At 40.8% G+C, this 22,858-nt stretch overlaps 1 protein-coding gene across 2 annotated transcripts in view; it reads right to left on the reverse strand.

The window, feature by feature from the left end:
* The window catches only part of CTPS2 (CTP synthase 2), a 95,735-nt gene that overhangs the window by 53,152 nt on the left and 19,725 nt on the right, over nt 1–22,858 (reverse strand). For both annotated transcript variants that reach the window (XM_074359405.1, XM_074359404.1), the window contains exons 5-13: nt 21,987–22,103; nt 21,566–21,649; nt 20,679–20,759; nt 17,608–17,759; nt 14,035–14,167; nt 11,200–11,288; nt 10,138–10,232; nt 8,144–8,206; nt 7,990–8,033 (exon numbers count right to left, since the gene is read on the reverse strand). In XM_074359405.1, the coding sequence (XP_074215506.1) occupies nt 7,990–8,033; nt 8,144–8,206; nt 10,138–10,232; nt 11,200–11,288; nt 14,035–14,167; nt 17,608–17,759; nt 20,679–20,759; nt 21,566–21,649; nt 21,987–22,103 (858 nt within the window). The remainder of the gene's footprint in view (nt 1–7,989; nt 8,034–8,143; nt 8,207–10,137; nt 10,233–11,199; nt 11,289–14,034; nt 14,168–17,607; nt 17,760–20,678; nt 20,760–21,565; nt 21,650–21,986; nt 22,104–22,858) is intronic.

A 22,858-nucleotide genomic window follows, 5' to 3' on the forward strand; every position in this document is an offset into this window, starting at 1 on the left:
AATATTGGCTTTCGAGCTTCGAGCAGCCAAACCTTGTATTTGTAACAATAACACTTGTACATGTCTGTTATCAGCCTTCTTGGCCTGGTTTCCAGTGTTGATCTCATCTCTCACATTCAAGAGTATTCACCTGAAAATTTCCTCTTGAATCAATAGTACCAGCATTTTGTCAGCCATAAAACTCCAATCCTTACCAGACTGTAGGCTCTACCAGGACAAAGATTTTTATCTGTTCTTTCACTGACGTATCCCTGGAGAACAGAACTTGCTCCCCACAAAATGTGTCTCTTTAGAATATTATTTTAAGCTGATTATTTTCTAAGAAACAGCAGACATGGGAAAAACTACGTAAACCTAGTAGGAGTTACCCTTTTGTAAGAAACATCTACATGTGTAAGGAAAATCTCTATTTGTAAGAGTGTCTCCCTCAGCTGTACCTAGAAGAGGATGATAACCAAATCTCCAGAAATTTATCAATGAAGAAGGCAAAGATTTAAATCTGCATCACAATCTTGTCCTTGTTCACTGTGCTTTTCCTGGTCACCTCCTGTAACTCACTCTCTCCACCCTCAACATCCTCTTTTGTCTTCAGCTAAGGGTGATGCTTTGGCCATTTTAGCAAGTGACTCAATTTTCCTGGGTCTCTCCCATGTATACATGTTACTAAAGTTTTATTTGATTTTCTCCTGTTAATCTGTTTCATGTCAATTTAATTCTTATACCAGCCAGAAGAACCTAGGACGGTGGAGGAAAGTTTCTTCCTCCCTGACATCCCCAAGTCTAGATCGGGGCCTGGCACATGGGAGAGACTCAATAGCTACTTGCTGAATGAAGAATTCTTGACTGTCCAGTCACTAAATCTTGTTGATTCATTCCACAAAGCTGCTCTGCCAGCTAGGTCTTTCTACTATAACTTCCGCCCCAATCCATCTCCTTAGATCTCAGACTGAGGCTGCCATGATATTCAATCACATGTCCCACTTGGAGACTTTTCTCCCCTCTTGTCCCTTTCTCCTCTCTCGTCCCTCTCTCCCCCATGCCAACTGAATCTTCCTAAACTGCCCGTTTCTATTGGAAAGTCTTCAGTAATGAGTATGGTATCTGCATAACATGTCACAATTGGCTGCTATTATCTTATTGGTTCCCTATTGCCTTCACAATTAATTCTGACACTGATACTTAAGGACCTCCACAAGTTCACACCCATCCCTTTTATTTCCTTCCATTTCCCTACAGGAGCTATGTGCCCCGGCCATGCTATTTTATGATCAGATCTTGGACATTCCAGCCTAAATTCTGCCTTCCCTCCTTCCAATTAAGTCTGCAAGCCACTGACACTCTTCCCTTCTTACTCTAATCTTCAGGAGTTTTTCCCTGACCCTGAATTCTTAACTATCCAAGATCTAAGTGAGCCATGCAATATCATGGCCACTAGATTAAGTGGCTATTGGCATTTAAATTCATTAAAATTATATAAAATTTAAAATTCAGTTCCTTGGCCACACAAGCTAAACTTCAAGTGCTCCATAGTCCTGTGTGGCTAGTGGCTGCCATACTGGATGGCATAAATCCAGAACATTCGAACATGGCAGAAGTCCTAGTTGTCAGTGCTGGTAGCATTACTGAGGGTGTACTCACTGCTGCCCACACATTTGGTTGTATGTTTCACAAGTCTATGTCTTGTGTCTCCAACTAAACCGCAAGCAGGGTTGTGGTGGCTGCTCACTTGTAATGCACTATATTTAGGACTGCACTTAAGTGGATGAGTGCTGAACACACAGGGACTTTTTTCTTTTTAATAATCTCTTTCTGCTAGCATCCAAATATTTCTATGGAAAAAAATCTTTGAAGTCATTGAAATACCTCTTCCTAAGGCATTTCCCATTGAGCTAAAGGTACAAAAGCTTTAAAATACATTAGCTTTGAAGTACTCATTTAGTCATTCAGTTATTGCTAAAATTATGAACTACCCTTGTTGACTCACTAATGGGGGCTTACTCCCATTATGCTGACTCCTTTTAAAAGGTAGATTTGGATAAGGGGGAGGGTGGAGTGGAAAAAAGGCCCTAGCCATTAGGCAGCAGCCATCATGCCTAGAAGAATTTTCTTTCTCCATATCGAAAGTAGTTACTACAGCCAACAGCCTGATATCCACTCTGAACCTATGGTCCCCACAGAGACAGGATTAAATGACTATTAGGCTCCCAGACTGGTCCATAAAAGGCTCTTACCCATAGGATAGCTATCTTCCTGACAGCTGCTTTTATGGGAAAAAAGTTCTTCAGCCCAAACTAAGCTCCTAATGACTTCAGATTGCTTGGATAGTTGGAAGATGCTTACTACAATGTTCTAAATGCAAAGCAGTCTTCAAACTAATAAAAGTTGCCTGGAAGGTTACTCTAAGTGGCTGTTTTCTGGGTGGTTTTTTTTTAACTCTCTTAATTTGCTTTCCATATGAAATTGTGGAAAAATAAATGAAAGTACAAAATATCTTAAACAGGGCTTCAACTAAAGGTTAGAAAATGTTATGCACTAATTATGCTTAATATATAACACAAGCTACCCTTCAACTGAATCAATCACAAATCCACTATGTCAGATGTAAAATTAATTTTGACTTTGAAAATCCTTAGATAAAAAGGGATAAAAGAAGTCATATCTATGATAAATAACTAAAATTGAAATAATAGCAAATGCCACAATCTCAAATCTCCATTTGCATCTGCTTAAAATACTTCAAATTTCTCACTTTTCCTTACCATAATATAACCATCCACATGTACATTGTGACAAGAAAAACAAAATGGAGTCGGTATTGCTAACAGAGCTCTCTAAAATGGAGCCAGGAAGCCATTAAGGAAGTGTGACTTATGCACGTCTCAGCCTGGATGGAATCTGACCTTTTGACCTGATAGTCATCAGAACACCTGCCAGAAACTCAAGATACTTATCAGACCCCTAAAACAACTCATGATTCCTCCAGGGCATATGTTTTCTTATTCGGGTGAGAGTCCATCATAATTCTCACCAGGGAACTTTTAACAACCTCTTGGTTTTTTGCCTTTATAATCCCCGACTCTGTCTCCCTCAGAACATTCTTCCAGGGTTACCCAAATCTGTGTCTCCCAAGCTGCAATTCTTAAGACCTGAAATAAACTCCTTTCTTATTTGCAGCCTCTTGCATCATTTTTTAGCTGACACTGTGTGTGTTGATGTGTTTGAATGTGGAACACGGATCCTGTTTTCAGATACTGTGTAAATATCTAATGTAAATTCAGATTTTTAAAGTTACTATTTTCAATAAACAGAAAAGAAATGCTAAAAATTATGCATATCCACATACCTAAACATTAGATTGAGATTATTATTTCTATAGATATCTCAAAAGCCAAAAACATTCTAAATATAAACACCATGCCATGGACTGTCTTCCACATGAACCAGAGATCTGAAGCCAAAGTCAAGGTCAAAGCTGTCAGCAGCAGCTGTGCGATTGATAAAGTCAGAATGCAAGTCAGCTGCAGCTGTGTTCCCGGTAAGTGTCATCTAAAAGGCAAGTAAAGCTACTTGGAAGTGGGCCCCCAAATCATACTCGCAGGAGAACCTAAATATTCTGCAAAGTTCCAGGGCCTTCTATTTCCTTGTGGAATAAGCAGAGAAATGACACAATAAATTTTACTCACTCTCTCCTGGTACTTTCAGACTCAGAGTCTACCTTTACTCTCAGAAAAAAATCTATTTCCCCTCTTATGTGCATAAGAAACACCTCCTCTTAGGTGTCTGCCCTATATACCAGTGTCTCTACTGATTTAATAAACAACCACAGGACTAATCACGCATGCCAAAGGAGGAGCATGATGACCCATGAAGGGGAGCAGAATTTTCCACCCCAAAATATGTCTCTTTGGCATAAAGATTATCTTGTGCTGATTATTTTTTAAGAAACAGCAGACACAAGAGAAGCTCTGAAAACAGTAGAACTTGCCCTTTTGTTAGAGACATTTACATTTATAAGGGAACTCTCCATGGGTAAGAGTGTCTCCCTGTCTCTCTCTCTCTCTCTCTCTCTCTCTCAACCAGGAAGACAAGGATGACTCTAAATCTTTAGAAACTCTTATCAATGGAGAAGATAATGACTTAAATCTGCATAACAACCTTACCCATGTTTACTCTGCTTTGCCTGAAAACCTCCCATAAATGCCCCCATCTCTAACATCTTTCCTTTTTAGCTGGGGATGGTATTTCAGATGGTAGCCTGGGCCTTTTCAGGGAGTTTCTCAGTTTTCCTGAGTCTACAGGAGGTATACGTGTTATTAAGCTTCTATTTGTTTTTCTCCTGTTATTCTCTTTTATTACAGGGGGTCTCAGCCAAGAATCTAAAAGAGTGGAGGTAAAATTATTTTTCCTCCCCCATACCCATGAAACAGATTTTAGCAGCAAGTATACCCTAAAGGTGGCGCCTGGTTTCCAAATTATTTGCTTTTTTAGCAAGGAGGGCCAGAATGGCCATTACCCACTGTAAGTCATTGTTATTTGCTCAAGTTTAAGTGATTTCCCCAGGCTTCCTGGTGCTTGCTGCCTGGTGATTCTATTACCTTAGTCTTTTTCTTTAATAAGACTTCTCCCCATCTTCACAAATGCTGGATCTTAAGGCTATTTTTCTCCAACAAACTGATTGCAGACCATAAAGATGTTCAGTAGCAATTAGGTTTTATTGTTCTCATCTCACTTATGAGTATAGAAGCTATCAAAATGTAAAATGCCCATTTCCTCTGACTTAGCAATTCCCCTTCTAGGAATTCATCCCATAGAAATGTGAATATGTGAGTACAAGGACATATGTAGATACTAATTTGCAGCATGATTTAAAGCAGCAAATAATGGACAGAACCTAAATATTCATCAATATGAGACTGTTTAAATAAAGAATAATGCACATAGCAAGGCAAGAAAGTGGAAAATTCCTGTGCACTGATGTGGCGTGATCAGTACAAAAAGCAAGGGTGAACAATGTCTCAAGCATGCTAGCATGTGTATTTTGTTAAGGAACGTATATCCATATACGTGTGTGAGCAAGTGTTTGTATACACACACACAGAGTAAAGGATAGTGATAGAGGAATTAACAGTGTCAAAACTATCTAACAGTGGCACCTACTGGTAAAGTCACTTCCTATCCCAAAGTATAATCTAAGAGAGGAAAACCCAAGTTTGCCTGGCACAGCCATTTCAGCCATTAGTCAGGAAGTATGTTTCTGTTAAAGCCTTATTAGGAACCCTTCACTCGTATTAAGTCTTCTGAGTCTAAGACTTAAAAGTACCATCTGGCTGGGAAGTTATGGTTCATTATAGTCTGAGTTGCAGCCTATAAAAAGGAGTGAAGAATATCTCCACATCCTTCCATGGAGTGATCTCCACTCCAGCATATAGTGTTAAGTGAAAAAAGCAAAGCAGAAAAAAAATGTGCAGAGTATGCTATCATTTATCTAAGAAGGGGAGGGGTTACAAGTAGACATACAGGCTGACGTATATGGAAAGATAATTCATTAAAAAAAAAAAAAGAATTAATGGTTGCCATAAGGGAAGGAAGGGAATATGCTGGATGAGAGAGGAACAGAACTAGATTTCTCCAAATCAGTGGTTCTCAGTGGGGGGGTTCTTCTGCCTATGTCCCCAGGGGATGTTTGGCAAGGTCTGGAGGTATTTTTAGTGTCACAAGTCAGGGTGGGGAGGACAGTACTACTGACATCTAGTGGGGAGAGGCCAAGGATGCTGCTGAACATCCTACAATGAACAGGACAGCCTCTCTTACAACAAAGAACAATTGGGCCCAAAATGTCAATAGTACAAATTATATACCTAATAAAGAAATTGTACCTAGAATATATAAAAAACCCTTACAACTTAATAATAAAAAAAAACCCAAATTAAAAGTGGGCAAAGGATCTGAACAGTTTTCCAAAGATGATGTACAAGGAGTCAGTAAGCATATGAAAAGATGTTTGACATCCTCAGACCTCAAGGAAATGTGAATCAAAGCCACAATGAGATACAACTTCACACTCACTAGAATGGCTATACAGTTGACCTATGAACACAGGGGTTAGGGGCACTGATTCCCCTCCACCAAGCAGTCAAAAATCTGAGCATAACTTTATAGCTGGCCTTCTGTATCCACAGTTCTGCATTTGTGGATCTAACCAACTGTGGATCGTGCAGTACTATAGTATATATTTATTGAAAAAGAATCCACCTATAAGTGGACCCATGCAGTTCAAATCCATGTTGTTCAAGAGTCAACTGTAATCAAAAAGACAATAACAAGTGTTGAGGATACAGACAAAGTGGAACCCTCACACACTGCTGATGGAAATGGAAAATGCTGCAGCCACTTTAGAAAACAGTTTGGCAGTTCCTCAAAAAATTAAATACACAGTCACTGTATGACTCACAATTCCACTCCTAGGTATATATATTCAAGTGAAATGAAAACATAGGTCCATACAAAAACCTGTACTCAAATGTTCATAGCAGCATTATTCACAGTGGCCCAAAAGTGGAAACATCCATCAATGTATGAATAGGTAAAGAAAGTGTGGTATATCTATGTAATGAAATATTATTTGGCAATAAAAAGAAAGTACTGATAGATGCTATAACTGCCATAACATAGATCTTGGCAATGTTATGCTAAGTAAAAGCCAGTCACAAAAGGCTACATATTATATGATTCCATTTACAGATGACCCTTGAACAATACAGGTTTGAACTGTGTGGGTCCACTTACACATGGGTTTTTTTCAATAGGAAATACTACAGTACTACATGAGCCATGGTTGGTTGAATCTGTAGGTGTGGAACCACAGATGTGGAGGAATGCATATACAGACAGCCAACTATAAGTTATAGGCAGATTTTTGACTGTGCAGAGGGTCAGTACCCCTGCATTATTCAAAGGTCAACTATATAGGAAATGGCCAGAACAGGCAAATCCATAGAGACAGAAAACAGATTAATAGCTGCCTAGGGCTGGGAGCAAAGGAGGCTTGGGGGTGTCAGCTAAAGGATGTGGGATTTCATTTTGGGGTAATCAAAATGGTCCAAAACTGATTGTGGTGATGGTTGCAGAGATCTATTGAATGTGCTAAGTCACTGCATTATACACTTTCAACGGCTAAATTTTATGGTATGTGAATTAAATTTCAATAAACCATTAATAAAAAATCAATCACATGGTGAGGTGTACACTCTGACAGAGGTGGGTGTTAGGCACAAAAGGCAGAGGCCAGGAAAGAAGGGAGGTCAGGAAAGGCTTCCCAAGAGGAACAGAAAATTGTCAGTAATCAGGTTTGGTTTACTTTTTAATTAAATGCTTCAGTGGTTTTATTGAGATTCTAGGGGTAGGGAGGCTGCAGGAAGAGGGACATCTCAGGTATAAGGGCATCTCAGGATACATCTAAAGAACTCATTCAGATTGTCCAACTATAAAACTCCAAGCACAGGAGGGATGGGGATGCCACGGGATGAATTAGCAAAGCAGCAGGTGACAGAGTACAATGGCCTTGGCTCCCGGCCAGAAACTTGGACTGAATATTTTACCGGAAAAGACACTGGTGGAAGATGAGGAGCAGTGGAAGAACAGACAGGGATGGGTCTAGAGACAGGACAGCCCACGTATTTGCATTAGCTGTGTGTAAAGTGTCATCACAGTCAACTCAATCCTTTCCTAAACAATAAGCTTGAAAATTGCTGCACAGAGAAACCAGTCCAGGATCATGACTTTCTCCAAGACACAGCTGACAAGATGGACTACTAAGAACAAAGCAGTTTGATGTAAACTAATAACAATAATAATAATAATAATACATAATTAAAATGTCCTGATGTTAGAATGAAAAAAAATAATAATAACAGCCCCTTATGCATTTAGGCAAGAGCCAGAACCAAAATGACAAGTGACTCAACCGAGAAAGATAAACAAGCCACTTACCACAGGAATATGGGCATTTGGGTCAAATTCTGTGGAATCAGCATCTGAAGATTAAGAAACGAAATGAGTTCAATAACTCACCAATACTGCTGAAAAATATTTTAAATAATAAGAACTGTTTTAATAACTGATTTTTAGAAAATTTCAGACTTACCTTTCAAGTTAAGGCAGTTTCTTGCAAACTCTATCACTGCCAGCTGCATTCCAAGGCAAACTCCTATTTTAAAAAGTACATACATAAAGAAATGAACATACTTTGCATCACTTCGTATTTTCTATTCATTTGTTGGCTGTATATTGCCTCCATCCAAGCCACCATCGGCCTCAACAGAGCAAGATGCCCCACTGAGCTCACTGCTGTAGTGTCTGCCCTCAGAACACGTGTGGCAGGGGCAGGGAAGGGGCTGGACGACCCAAACTTGAGGAGCAATAAATGTGAGATTGGAAAAGGGCAGGAAAGGACAGGGCAAGGTCCAAAAGGCAAATCTGACCCCCTCCAAATCTGTCTCTAGATCGAGGCACACGTGTGGGCTGCAGGGCTGCCCCAGAGCCCCTGATTTCATCAGAGAATGTCTAACAACACCTCAACGCAAGAGGGAGTCTCCGTGGGCTGGGATTTCACACTTCCTCTTCCTGAGGTACTTTCACAGCTTGAAATACGGGCTCTGACCATGGGCAGCCTCTGGCTGGCCAGTGGGCTGGGATCCAAGGAGCACCTACAGATGGGCAGTGGAGCGGGAGGTCTGTGCCTGGTTGCTGAGCCCAGAACAGCCCTGTAGCCTCACTGCAGGGGAAAAAGCAGCAGCTGGGGGAGCTGGCACCTCCCCTGTGGGCTTAAGCAGGATGTAGATGCAAATGGAACTGAACAGAGAGCTCAATAAGGAGAAAAAGAGGCCTGTGCAGCCCCAGGCCTGTGGCCAGAGGGATGTGCCCATATTCACTGTAGCCCACTAAGCCTCCCCAAGAAACAAATGCCAAGGAGCACTCCAGATGCTCTGACAGACATATACAAGGGACACAAGGGGCTCAAAGGAGAGAACAATCAATACACTGGGCGGCCAGAACAGAAGTCAATAAGCACGAAACAGCTGAGTGCTTTGTGGGGGACTTCAGAAAGTTCCATAAGGCCAGGACATAGAGACATTGTGTGAAAGAGAAAGCCAAAGAGCTGCAAACTCTTCTTTCTACACACTGAAAATTATCTGAAGAATGCTAATCACGTTTAGACAGAAACTAAACAAGATTACTTCAGGAGAAAACAGTGGCCCAGATGAGCTCAGATGGGTAAAACAAAGCCAGGTATCAAGGTAACGACTCCCGGCTTCTCTTTTGAAAATGGATCCCAAGTGGACAGCATCCAGGAAGCTAATCAAAGAAGAGGCAATGAGGAAAACGAACAGTCTGCTGATATTAAGTAAAGGGTACCAGAGCTGGCCCACTTGGTTCATAAACCCACCAGCACATACAAGCACAGCATGAAACACAGCCTCTCTGTACTCCCTCTTCTTCTGAATTCCCAGTTGCAGGGTTGCCTGTATACTATCAAGGTTCCAATTCATCTGGTTTCACTGCTCCAGAAGCCAAGCTTTACAATCTGAGCAAAAGCAGTAAAAGGACCCAGCTCTACTAAATCTTAACAGAGCTGTCCCTGTCACACTGGATGGTCTTTCTGTATTATCTTTTCTAGAAAGTGCATATAAATTTTAACTTAAATTTTTTTCTTTCTGATTAGAAATAACATGGTGGAATTCTGTTGAACTGTTCTCTGCTTGAAGTGGAAAAAGATGAATTCAGGTGGGAATCAGACAAAGTAAGGGCAGGTATGAACAACAGCTCTTCCCAAACTCTCGCTACCCAACCAGAAGAGTGGTAAGTTCTCCTAGGCTGAGAAATTTTTTTCTGGAAAGGGCCAGAAAGTAAAGATTTTAGGCCTTGCAGGCTATAGGGTCTCAAACTCTGCCACTGTACTACAAGCCGGGTATGGCTTGCAGAATATAGTTTCCAGACCCTGTAGCCAACTATTTGGTACCTGAATGCTCAACTTCAAGATCACATTGTTCATGTTAACAAACCCTATTAAGTGTTATCCCTACTAGGTGTTAAAAATCTAAAAAACTCATAGTTAGAATTCATAAACATCAGTCTCACCCAGAAAAGGAATCTTCCGTGTCCTTGCCCAAGAAATAGCCTGGAGTTTTCCCAACGTTCCTCTGATTCCAAAGCCTCCTGGCACAAGAACACCACTGCAGTTGACACAAGATGAGGGTGACTTTCATGTTATTTTTATTTGTAAAACTCTTATTTGCAGTCATTCATGCTTACTGATCCCAAATCCAACACTTGGCACAACTGCTAGAGAATATGCTTGGGGGTCTATTTTCAGAATTGGTTACATGAGTTCACATCCTGAATTTTCTTCTCAAAATCCTCCCAATGTTATAAAGAAGGTGCAAAAATTTCTCACAACTGACACTGGTATGTATTTTCTGATAGGTCTCTGTGGGAGGTGAGCACAATGACTGAAAAACTCAATTCAATTAAAAATGCCTCTGAAAGAATTATCTGAATAAAAATAGGTTGCAGTTCTTTTATAAGTACTATTACAAAAATGTTAAGATATCTTACATAATCAGAAAGAGTTAAACTGGTAAAATCGGCCTTGGATTTTGATTGCTAATTTAGTAGAGGCACAGGAAAATTTCCTGGCTAGGAGACCCTTTAGAGACTTTCGGTGTAAACACTCTCATTTGAAAAGAAAAGAGTTCAACAGAAAAACCGGAGGGTCATGCTACCCTCACAACCCAATGCCACCTCGAAGAGTTCTATGGATTACTTACAAAATAAAACCTACAACCAAATGACGTAGAAAAGAACATAAACCCAAGAGAGGAGGGCTGTCATTCTTACACTTTAACTTTGAATATTTAAGGGCCATCTCTCCATCTTTCAGTAGCATCAACGCACTTTCCCCCCAATACAGTATTTCCAACCTCCCCAGGATCAAACCATTTCTACCACACATGCCACTAACATTAACATGGCACATTTTAAAGTAAGTGCAGTATGAATGTGGCACAACCACTCAGAATCACAAGTATGACAAACTACCTTTCAAAACGCACAAAAATTAGTAACTGGGGTAAATCAAATCATTATGGAAAAATCACAATGGCATCCTCCTAACTGGTGTGGATGGTCCTCAATACTCACTCAGCTTTGCATAGCTTCTGCCAAGCTTCATGGAATTTCACAGGGTCCTCAGTTTCAGTAGTCTGCTCCAGATCAATGGAGTCTATGTACTAAAAACATCCAACAGATTAAAGGAACATTTAAGAAAAATAAATACTGGAAAATAATAGAGCCATCTAACCCAGACAGAATTATTCAAAAGCTACTTATCATGCCAACACTGTACTGGTCACTTAGCTTAGAAAAGCACCATCTCTGTTCTGGAGCTCTTGTAATCTTTCAGGAAGATTATGAAACCAAATAAGCAGGCATCCACACCACAGGGAGATAACGACTACAATGGGCAAAGAAGAGAACACTACAGAAGGAATCAGAAGCCTGATCTAGACCCAGATCGGAGAGAAGACAGGAAGGAGTTCCTTCAGGGAAGCCCTCTGGGGAGGGGATGTGCAAGAAGCTAAGCTTTTGAGGATGAGCAGAAGCAAGACAAGCACATGTGTGCAGCTAGGAGACAAGTGGGAAGGTGTGCAGGAGACAGGGGTGGGGGGAGACAAAGGAACAGCTTGGATGAACCCTCAGACGAAAGACAGAAAGTGGTGACTGCTTTGGGGACCTCAAGAGACTCCACCCAGTAAGAGAAGAAGCTTACCCTTGAAGCCAATGAAAAGTCTTAAGGAATAGAGAGTGATTTTAGAAAGGTCACTGTGGCACAATGAGGGAAATGGAGGGAAGACTGAAAACCAGTTGCAAAGTCACTGTGACAGCCAGGAGAGGTAAACACAGCACAAGACCATGATTCAAACGGTACTTAGCAGAAGCTATTGCCAATGCACTCTATTAAATGAAAAACGTACAAACATGTACAGTAATTCCTATGCACATAAAAGTCCCCATATATCTGTATGATTTTAGTATTCCTATTGTAAAACTTACTATCTGGAATTAGCAGATACAAACTACTATGTACAGAACAGATGAACAACAAGGTCCTACTGTACAGCACAGGGAATTATATTCAATAGCTTCTAATAACCTAAATGAAAAAGAATATATATATACATGTATAACTGAATCACTATGCTGTACAACAGGAACTAACACAACATTGTAAATCAACTATACTTCAATTTTTTTTAAAAAAAGGATTTTCTTGATTGAAATATTTTAAGATAAATCATTTTATAAATAAAGGATTGAAACGTCAGGAAAAAAATTACTATCTGAACAGATCTTAAGATACAAAATTTTAGGGGGAAGGTATAGCTCAGTGGTAGAGTGCATGTTTAGCATACACAAGGTCCTGGGTTCAATCCCCAGTACCTCCATTAAGAAAATAAGTAAGTAAGTAAACCTAATTTAAAAATTAAATAAACCTAATTACCTCCCCCTCCAAAAAACAAAAAAAAATTTTAAAGATACAAAATTTTACTTTAGAAAATTTGTATTATAACAGATTTTCTATTGCTGTTTTATTTTTTTCCTATGAGGGAGTAGGGGACTTGAAGGAATAGGAAGAACAGGAAGGGAGCTATACCCTGGAAAGTCAAAAATAAAAAGTGATTAGAGAAGGGAGCTACAAAGAAGTGAGAAAATCAGATCAGTCCTAAGCTGGAAGTTACTAAATTTCTCATACATGTAAGTGTATCCTTTGGCTCATTATATAAAGGTTTTACCATTTAAATCAAGGTAATAAGACTTCCCCCTCCAAAAAAAGATAATAAGACTTCCTTTAACTGTGGTATACCCAGAGAGAATATTACTAAATATAAACGTTTATATAGAGAGAGAATGAAGTCTATAAAGATATGCATCAATCTAGGAACAACAGGTACAAGAGAGAAGTGGGATTTCAGGGAGGAAGAATCTTCCACTTTATGCATTTTACATTATGCTTTGCTTAAATTTTCTACATTGAACATATACTACTTCTATAACAACAATAAAGAATATATTCAAGCTATATATAACTCCACCTCTGCTATCCCATAATACTGACTTAAAAAAAAATAATCACTATTTGCCAGATAGTCCTCCAAGTTAGAAGGGGGATACATATACATATACATATGTATATGACATTTTTAAAATCTAGATTCAATTCCAATGCTAAAGGGGAAAAGTGTTCCATTATTTTCTTATTAGACAAATACAATATCCTTAAGTGAGCATGAAGGATATATGTCCCCAGATGTGCAAAGCCTAATTTCAAGAACTGCCTGAAACCTGCATGGAGAAAAAAAAATTAACATGGCAGGCCTAACTGCTATCCTTGGAAAGGCCTGCTTACAAGATTGGCCCTTGGCTGGCATCCGGAAACTTGGATTTGGGGAGGGTTCAACCAGTCCCAGAACTGCTAAGAGTGGCTCACTGTGCTAGTGTTTGTAGAAACAATATGACTTATGTTGAACACCCGCTTTCCTTCTGGGAGTCTGGAATTCTGACACTCAGGAGACAGATGGCAACTACATGACTAGCCTCCCCAAAAAAACTCTGGGTGCTGAGTCTCTAATGAGCTTCCCTTGTAGACAGCACACTTCACATGTGTTGTTATAGCTCGTTGCTGGGGAATTTAAGTATGTCCTCCGTGACTTCACTGGAGGATTCTTGGAAGCTTGTGCCTGGTCTCTCCCAGACTTCATCCATGTGCCTTTTCCCTTTGCTGGTTTTGCTCTGTATTCTATTGCTATAATAAATCATAGTTATGAGTACAGCTGTATGCTGAGTCCTGTGAGTCCTCGTGGAGAATCATCAATCCTGGAAGTGGATGTGGGGACCCTTCAACACAACCTGCCTCTCTGCAACATGAGATTTCATGGTAAAAGATCAAAACATGCAGAAGACCAGGCGGGGGCTTACCATCAGATTCAACTTGTGGTTGATGGCCAAGGCTGAGTGTTCCAGGGCTTTGAAAACGGAGGCATAGCAGTCCCTGAGCTTGGTGTATTTGCCAACCAGGGCTATGGAACATGTTTTTTGTAACTTTTCATACCTGGGAAGGAAAATAAGCTTAAAGGTTATATGCATGTAACATCACATCACAAGCATAATGACAGCCAGTGTTCTTATCCCAAGGCACTTTTTAAATTCATTTATAAAGTGACATTGTATAAGAAAATGCATTTTCTGTGTCAATAGGAAACACTTCAATATTAACTTTGTAAGGTGACATTATATGAGAAAATGCATTCAAAGTGTTGACATTAAAAATTATTACATTCCCAGCTGGCCCACGAAAGCCAGGCTATTCATCGCATTCCTGAAGAATGGTACTGAGAGAACTATTTAAAATCTTTTAAGCCATTTGGATCATTTTTATGAGAAAATTCCATTCTACATAAGATGCTCAATCACATTTTACCATTAGAGACACAATCTTTACAATCTTTACTGTTGCTTTTGTCAGGAGAGCTGTTCAAAGAACACGAAAAATGTCTGGTCTGGTACTAAACATGTGGAAATGTCATTTGGGGCTAAAGATCTTTTATGGTTTTGAAGTAAACCCTTCCCCAAACACCTTAGTACAAAAATGTTACCATGATGAAGAATATCCCTCTTTCATATCGATATCTGCAAAAGTGCAAGAGAAGCGTGATGGAAACAGGCTAGGGGGAGAAAAATGCACAAGGAGCTAAGAAATCAAAACTGACAGCAAAGGTGACTTTTTAGGAAGGTGACTAGAGAACTGAGAGAAGACTGCTGAACCTTTACCTTCCTACTTAATTTTATGTCCCTCTGGAGATTGCCTGCCTATCTGTGCTTCACCCCACCTCTACAGAAAGGACTCAGGTAACAAAGTGAGTTGGTATCAAGCCAAGACTCCAAGATGATGTCAGAGGTAAGAGCATCCTGCCCCAGGCTATGGCCCATGGGCACTGGCAATCACAACCACATGTGAGCACGGCAGCCTGGCTAAGCCCTCATCCCAGTCTCACTCCTCCACTGAGGGGGAGGGATGTCAGTTCCGCTCCGTAGAAGGACGCAGGGCTACAGTCAGCACTGCCAGTCCCACCTTCCACTCACTCACATGTGGTCTTCCCAGGGAAGGAGTCACCTGGCAGCCAGGTGGGATGGGTGAGAATACTGAGTCAGTCCAGTGGAGGAAGAAGTCCAGCTGCATCCAGGAAGGTATCCTGAGCCCAATCCCCTGGTGCTCTCTTTTGCTCTCAGACCTGGAAGCTGGGCTCACAGAGCAGCGCTCCGACCAGGCAAGCATCTCTCTCATCTCCTTCATGTTCTCCATTCAGCCATCAGCTGGGTGATACCGCTGTGAGCTGCTGGTGGGAGGCAGACCCAGCCCCAACAGGAAGGTTCCTGGGGAGACAAGGCTGTCCCACTTCAGGTCCCAGGCAAGTTCTCCTATCCAGCTTAACAGGGACCACCTGACCTCTGAGCAGCACTGGACCTCCATGATCAAGCCTGCCCCTTTGACCTGTGTTTGCCTCCTTGTATCTATCTCTCTACAGGCTGTGCTGAAGGGACAGGGCCTATAGAATGGACACTTTATACCACCATCACCAATGAACCAACATCACGACCAATGTGATGCAGAGGGACTGATGCTCAATATCCCCTTTGCCTGAAGTCTGACATGAGCTGAATGGTGGTTCCAAAAAAAATTTATGTCCCTTAGAACCTACGAATGTGAGCATTTCTGGAAAAAAGGGTCTCTGCAGGTGCGATTAAGTTAAGCATCTCTAGATGAGTTATCCTGGATCAGAATGGGCCCAAAATGCAAAGAGAAGCATCCTTATAAAAGAAGAGAAAGCAAGAAGACACAAAGGAGGAGGCCATGTGACGACAGAGGCAGAGATTGGAGTGATGCCGCCACAAGCCAAGGAACACCAGGGAAGCTGTCCCCCAGAAGCCAGGAGACACTTGTGGAACGGATTCCCCCTCAGAGCTCGAGAAGGAAGCAACCCTGCTGATGCCATGATTTTGGACTTCTGACCTCCACAATTGTGAGAGAACACACTTCTGTTGTTTTAAGCCACCCAGTCTGTGGTAACTTGTTATAGTAGACACAGGAAACTAATATGAAGACCAAACACTGGCTTTAAAAAGCACAGAGGCATAGAGTATAATTTAGAACTATTTTTAGTACAAAGAGTTAAAATAATAAAGTTTCTAGCACTTAAAGAGGATCAGCCCCAAGCTACTCAGAAAATCCCTACAAAGTCACTGATTTCTTAACATTCTGGAGGACAGGGGTTAGTTGTATCACAGGTCATTAGAGTACCCAAGTTCAGAAAATGCACTTCGTTTCTGATTCTACTTGCCCCAGAAATTCTAAAACATTTTTTAAATTTTAAAGTGAAAGAGCAAAAGTACTTACTCTCTAATAATTGTCTACCAAAGCTTGCTGATTTTGCCACCATGAAATCATTTTAATTACTATTACCGATATCAGTAACCAATAGTGCCTGATATGAAGGCCCAATATATTTTGTCTTATAATTGCCACAACATGGGTACTAGGATCCTCCAGTTATATATGGATGGGACAACAAGCCCAGAGAGGTTTAGTAATCTGGCCAAACTCACAAGCTAGTGAAAGGAGAAGCGGGGTCTGAACCCACAGTGCCTGACACCAGAGCTTACATTTTTTTATTGAGATGTAATTTACATACAAGATTACATTAGTTTCAGATGCACAACATAATGATTCGATATATTTATATATTACAAAATGATAACCACAATAATTCTAGTTAACATCCATCACTGCATATAATTACAATTTTTTTTCTTGTGATGAGAACTTTTAAAATCTACTCCTTAGCAACACCAGAGCCTACATTTGCAACTGCAGCCTCTACCTAAGCTGCATTAAAAGTCGAGCAGCCAAGCCTGTAGAGTCACACCTCATCTATGTTTAATAAAAGAAAACAGGTGATGGGGATTTAATCTATATATGTCATCAAATTAGACAAACCTTGCTGAAATTCATATGGTTGTCTTAAAACTAAACCCTATCTAGGGTTTTACTACCGATGCTGATAGTTAATAACTGCAGGATGGAATGACAATGCTATAGGCCAAACCTCACTTTCAAAAGGATTTCCTGTAAGAAATGTTAGCCCAATCTTGAAAATAAGCAAAAGAAGACAAAACCAAATCTGCAGCATTTAAAACTATTTAAAATATTCAGAAAGTAAGTAATAAACTAATAAATAAATCAAAATGCTTCTAAAATTAAAAAATAATTTCTGGAATCCATATCCCTTCAATTCACTTTGCTTTAAGTAGAGCAAAATCAAACGCCCCAGACATCTTCAAAGAATATAGCAAAACACCCTAATGATCTGCTAGAGCTTTAGAACCAAACACACTCATGCAGAAAGCAGAATGCTACCTTTTAAGGTACACCTCAGTCCTAGCTCCAAACCCAAGAATTATTAAAGATTACATTAGTAATTCCTTTCACATTACCTGTCAGCCATATTTCTCCACTTGAAAAGCAAATTACTTGCAGAATCCCCAATGGGCAGGTCCAATCTCTCTTTAAAATATTTAACGATGCCTTGTTCTTCCAAAAGCAGAGGCACTCGGTAGGTGGAAAAAACATCATGGATACATATGACCTGATCAATGAGGATAAAACACCATATTTAATTGAATGACTCAAATACACCCCAAGAATGAGCCAAACTCAAGAGAGAGGACACTTTATATTGACAGCAACCTAAACAAAAGTCAGAATTAACACAAGCTTGGTTTGATTTAATTACAAAACACTTTGAACTCATTATTCTACATCTGGATCCATGGACGCTGTGGTAAAATGAATAAATAAATAAGTAAATAAATAAATAAATAAATGTGTGTGTGTGTGTGTGTGTGTGTGTGTGTGTGTGTGTGTGTGTGTGTATACATGTATATATATAAATGGTCTTTATTCCTAGTTCCTGGCACAGGGCTTCAAAACCTTTTGAAATTTCCTGAGTTACAGGGGTAATTTTGTTATGTTAATAAGGTGACTCAGGGTGGCCCCTAGATGACTTCAGGATGGGAGTTGGTCACTAGAAGAACCAAGCAAGTCATTAGAAGGCTGGAACTTTCAGCCACCTGACCTCCAGTGAAGGGAGGGGGACTAGAGACTGAGTTCAATCACATGACTAATCATTTACTCAATCACGCCTATGCAATGAAATCCCAATAAAAACTGAACACTGGGACTCAAGGGAGCATCCTCATTAGTGAATATACAGATGTACCAGGACAAAGCTCTTGCGCCTGGAACTCTCCTAGACCTTGCCCTATGTGTCTCTTCATCTGGCTATTCACTTGCACCCTTTATAATAGAACAGTAATCATAAGTATAGCAGTTTCCTGAGTTCTGTGAGTTATTCTAGAGAATTATCAGACCTGAGGGGGTTATGGGAAGCTTCAACTTTGTAGTCAGCCAGGCGAAAAGTGTGGGTGGCTTGGGACAATGGGAACCTGTGGCTGGTGTCTGAAGTGCACAATAGTCTTGAAAAGGACTGAGCCCTTAAGCCCAAGGAGTCTGATGCTCACTCCAGGCAGTTAGTATCTGAATTGAACTGCACGGCCCCCAGGGAGTGTCAGAGACTTGGTGTTGCATGCTTGGTGTAGGTATACGTCAACATCCAAGACATACGGCCCAAGGCACCATCTTCTAGGTCTAGGTTAAAGAAGCAGCAATGAATACACAAACCTCATCTTCTAAGTGTGGGTACAAGGTCTGTTTGCTCATTCATTTGTTGTTGCTGCTGCTGTAGTTGCTTTTGTCTGCTCCCTTCATTTGAGTAAATTTACAAGTACACGTTGAACACAGTCAAATTAATTACACCTATGAGGGAAGACAGGCTCTTTTTAAATGTCGGGTGGTGTGGTTGTTTTTCACCCTAATGAGCTTTCACCACCCTCTCAAGTACATGCAAGGGGCTACTGGCATGCATTTAAGGATCTGCCACATCCTAAATAAATGCTAAGAAGTGCTCTGCCAACTCTATGTGTTGTCTTTCCAAATCCATAGCTATCCAACCAAGGGTTCCTAAGCTGTTTGGAAATTGCCCACTTGATACTTAAGACTACTGTGTCTCACTGTGCACTCCCCGATGCCAAAGTGCCAAGATGTCACAGATATGAGGCTCCACCCCAATTACTAATTAAAATTAAATCTCTAGACAGCCACAATTCCCACAAGTGGAAGGGTGGACTGTGGAGCTATTTACTCATTTATCCTCCAGGCCAGGGACATTTTTCCAAATATCATGGTAACAGAGCACATCCACAGAGACACCTCTGACCCTCCCTCACTTCCTCAGCAATCCAGATGAGAAGAGCTCTAAATGCAATGCACCAGGAACTAAGAAATGGGAGAATTAAATCAGAAAAAGCACTGTGCTGAAAAAATGGCTAATAAACTAGCCTGTGGACTGCTGGGGTAGCACCTTCTTCACAATGTATAGTTACCTAGAAAATAAACTATGTTTGAGACTTTGGACTGTATCTCCTGTTCTCAGAGCTCTCAGCAACCCAGCTCTAAAAGCTGTATCCTCCTTCTGCTTGGGAAGCCAAGTTAAACATGTGTGATACCCACACCACGTACCAGTTACCAATAAAAAGGGGACAAAAAACAACTGAACAAACCCAAAATGGCTTGATGACATATAAATACAGGAGAGTGCTTTAAATCTGCCATCACATTTCTCAAAGTAGTTCAGACTTGTGCACTGACCCCGCAGCATAGGGCAGTGAATACATCACCTGCCTCCTGAGACACAAAGATCTGATGAGGCGGTTTTTAGGCTTCAGAGAACGCAGAGCTAATCTGAAGAAAACAAAAGCTGTCTGCCCAACCTCACCCTTTTTCTGAGCACCAGTCATATCACTTTTTAAACGACTGTTGATCATATCACTTTTTGAACTCCAATCCCTTGTGCCTGAGCCTTATCGCAAACAAGAGACAGAGATAAGCGAATGAAAATAAAAAGAAAAGCTGGCTCTCAGATACCCAGGTGGAAAGTCCTGCAGAACAGAGGACCTGAACCCAAATCCCAGTAGTTTTAGTAGCAGTGAATTGAACTGAGGCCACTGATGTAATCAGAAGCGACAGTGTAAATGTCACCGTAATGTGTGCTTTGGGGAGAGTTAAGCTGTAACAGGTACAAAGGAGAAACTGAAGTAAAAGCCGTAAGTGTCCTGAAAAGACAAGATAAAGAGACAATAAGCAGGCTTCACAGTGTTCTCTTTCTAGAGGTTGGACTGTGAGTTTAAAAAAAAAAAAAAAAAGCCCACTTGGTTTTGTACATGTAATTAAAATTTAAGGAGGGATGATGCAAAGAAATATGCAATCTATCCGAGGAGTCAGGGGTCTTAAGATTGTTCACTTACGAGCAAGGGAACCGTAGTTGCATATGAGCTCCCCAAAGCGTTTCTAAATGTTGTGAAAAGTAGTATGATAATTTAAGAGGTGTAAAACGCTGGCATCAACAGAAGTGCCTGCAAGGCAATGAAATCTAAAGAGCAGCACTAACCTGTTCAGGGTTCACATGGCAAAACATAGAAATCTTTTCCTTCACAGCCATTTCGATGGGCGTTGAACTTCGGCAGACAATCTGTCAAAGTCAGTTAGGCACAGGTTAGCAGGCAGGAAGCGGGCTGTTCACACTGCTACTGGTTTTCAGGAGGACGCTATGTTAATTTCCTTTCGCTGCAAGAGACTTGATCGAGTATGCGTTTCTCCATCCTGGGCGTTCCATTGGGCTAACTAGAAATTTGTCTGAACACTAATATAAGCAAGTGTAACCAAATTCAACACAAATCCACCAGTAAGAAATATCAAGGCATGTTTAGTGAACAGAGTCAAGGCTCACAAATGTTACTTTTTTAAAACTACAAGAACACACCAAAGGTTGGCCAACTTTTTTCTAAAGGACTAGATAGTAAAAATTTTAGGTTCTGCAGGGCGTGCAGTCGCTGCCCTGACTACTCAATGGTACCGCCACGTGCAAAGGCAGCTATCAACACACGTGGACAATGGGTGGTAGCACGTCACAGTAAAACCTCCTCTACAGGAGGCAGGCCTGCAGGCCCTTACTTCCAACCCCTGATCTAGACCACTGTCACCGAAAAATCTCCCAGGTCCCACCTCTGTCTAAGGACCCAGGTGATCACATAAATGACAGGATGCTGCACTTGCCCAGATGTCAATGCGGCCAATGAAATGAGGCCCTGGAGAAGAAAAGATGGTCAATTCAGAAATGTGTGAAGCAACATCTGAGGGTGAGGGAATAAGCCTTCCCTGGCTCCCAGATACAAAAAGCTCAGTCACAGGAACCTTCTGAGAGCTAGAAAGGACTCACATGTTACAGATTAGGAAATGTTTCCTATTCCACGAAACTTACCCACTCTCCTTACTCACCAGGTCGGGAGACAGGCCTAAGCCCCTCAGTGCACGGACACTGTTTTGTGTGGGTTTGGTTTTTTGTTCTCCAGTAGCACTGGGCTGAAAAGAAATAGGTCGCTGTCAGTACACTGGACATCTACCTCTTCTGGGAGGCGAGAATTCTACCACTGAACCACCAATGCTCTTAGCTCTTCTGGATAATAAATGGCTCCCTGGTTTAAAATGTGGAATAAACAGTGGGGCGAAGGTATAGCTCAAGTTGTAGAGCGGATGCTTAGTATGCACAAGGTTCTGGGTTCAATCCCCAGTATCTCCTCTAAAAATAAATAAACCTAGTTACCAGCCCCCTGCAAAATAAAACAAAATGTGTAATAAACAGAATATCATAGGAAGACCTATAGGAGTTGCTGACTACACAGTAATCTGGAAAGCTCACCTGTGGGACAAGGCTAACATGGATATTACAGAAATTCTCTCTTTTTGCTTTAAACTGGAATTGTCTGAACGCTTCCACAAATGGCATTCCTTCAATGTCTCCAATGGTGCCACCCAGCTGGGAATGGGAAAAAAAGGCACAAGAAATCAAATATCTTCTGTGGTACACAGCCTAAGAGAACAATTCTTAACCCACTAAGCATAAGAAATGAGGTCTGATGACTGCAGAAGAACAGAAGTTTGCAAATATACTGAAAATCATTGAACTGTACGCTTATAACAGGTGAAATTTATAATATGCAAGTTAAACCTTACTAAAGCTGTTAGAAATGAAAAAGAAAAGCACTGTATGTTTAAGAGGGAAATGAAGCCATAGGAAGGGAAAATGAAGACTAGAAAATAAAAGACAAAGAAGGGATAGAGTATAACACAGCCAGGTAAACAGGTAAGAGAGAAAGCAGGACATCAAGAAGGGAGAAGTAAGCGAGGTCAAGGAGAGCTTTAAGAATGATCAGATGCCTATGTTTGTAAGATTGCTCTGCCTACTGTGTGGAGGTACAGACTAAGTAAATGAATCACACTGTCATTGATTCACTTGGATTGTACAGTCTAGTAAATCCCCTGCACACACCAAAAATGGGGTATCATTATAAAGCTCTCAACCAGTCATCTCACCGAGATTGAAATAAATTTTTTTTAAGAAAGGAGCACTTTAAGAGAAGGGAATTCATAAGCAGACAAAAAGATCTAGAATATAGACCACAGAGGAGTGAGATCAGTCTGTTTCTACCAGCAGTCCCCAATGGAAGGTAGAATTCAAATCCAGTGACAATATGAGAAAAGTGAGAGCCACCTGGCTCTGCCTGGTGTGAA

This window comes from Camelus bactrianus, chromosome X (assembly GCF_048773025.1).
Source record: "Camelus bactrianus isolate YW-2024 breed Bactrian camel chromosome X, ASM4877302v1, whole genome shotgun sequence".
NCBI classification, from domain to species: Eukaryota; Metazoa; Chordata; class Mammalia; order Artiodactyla; family Camelidae; genus Camelus; species Camelus bactrianus.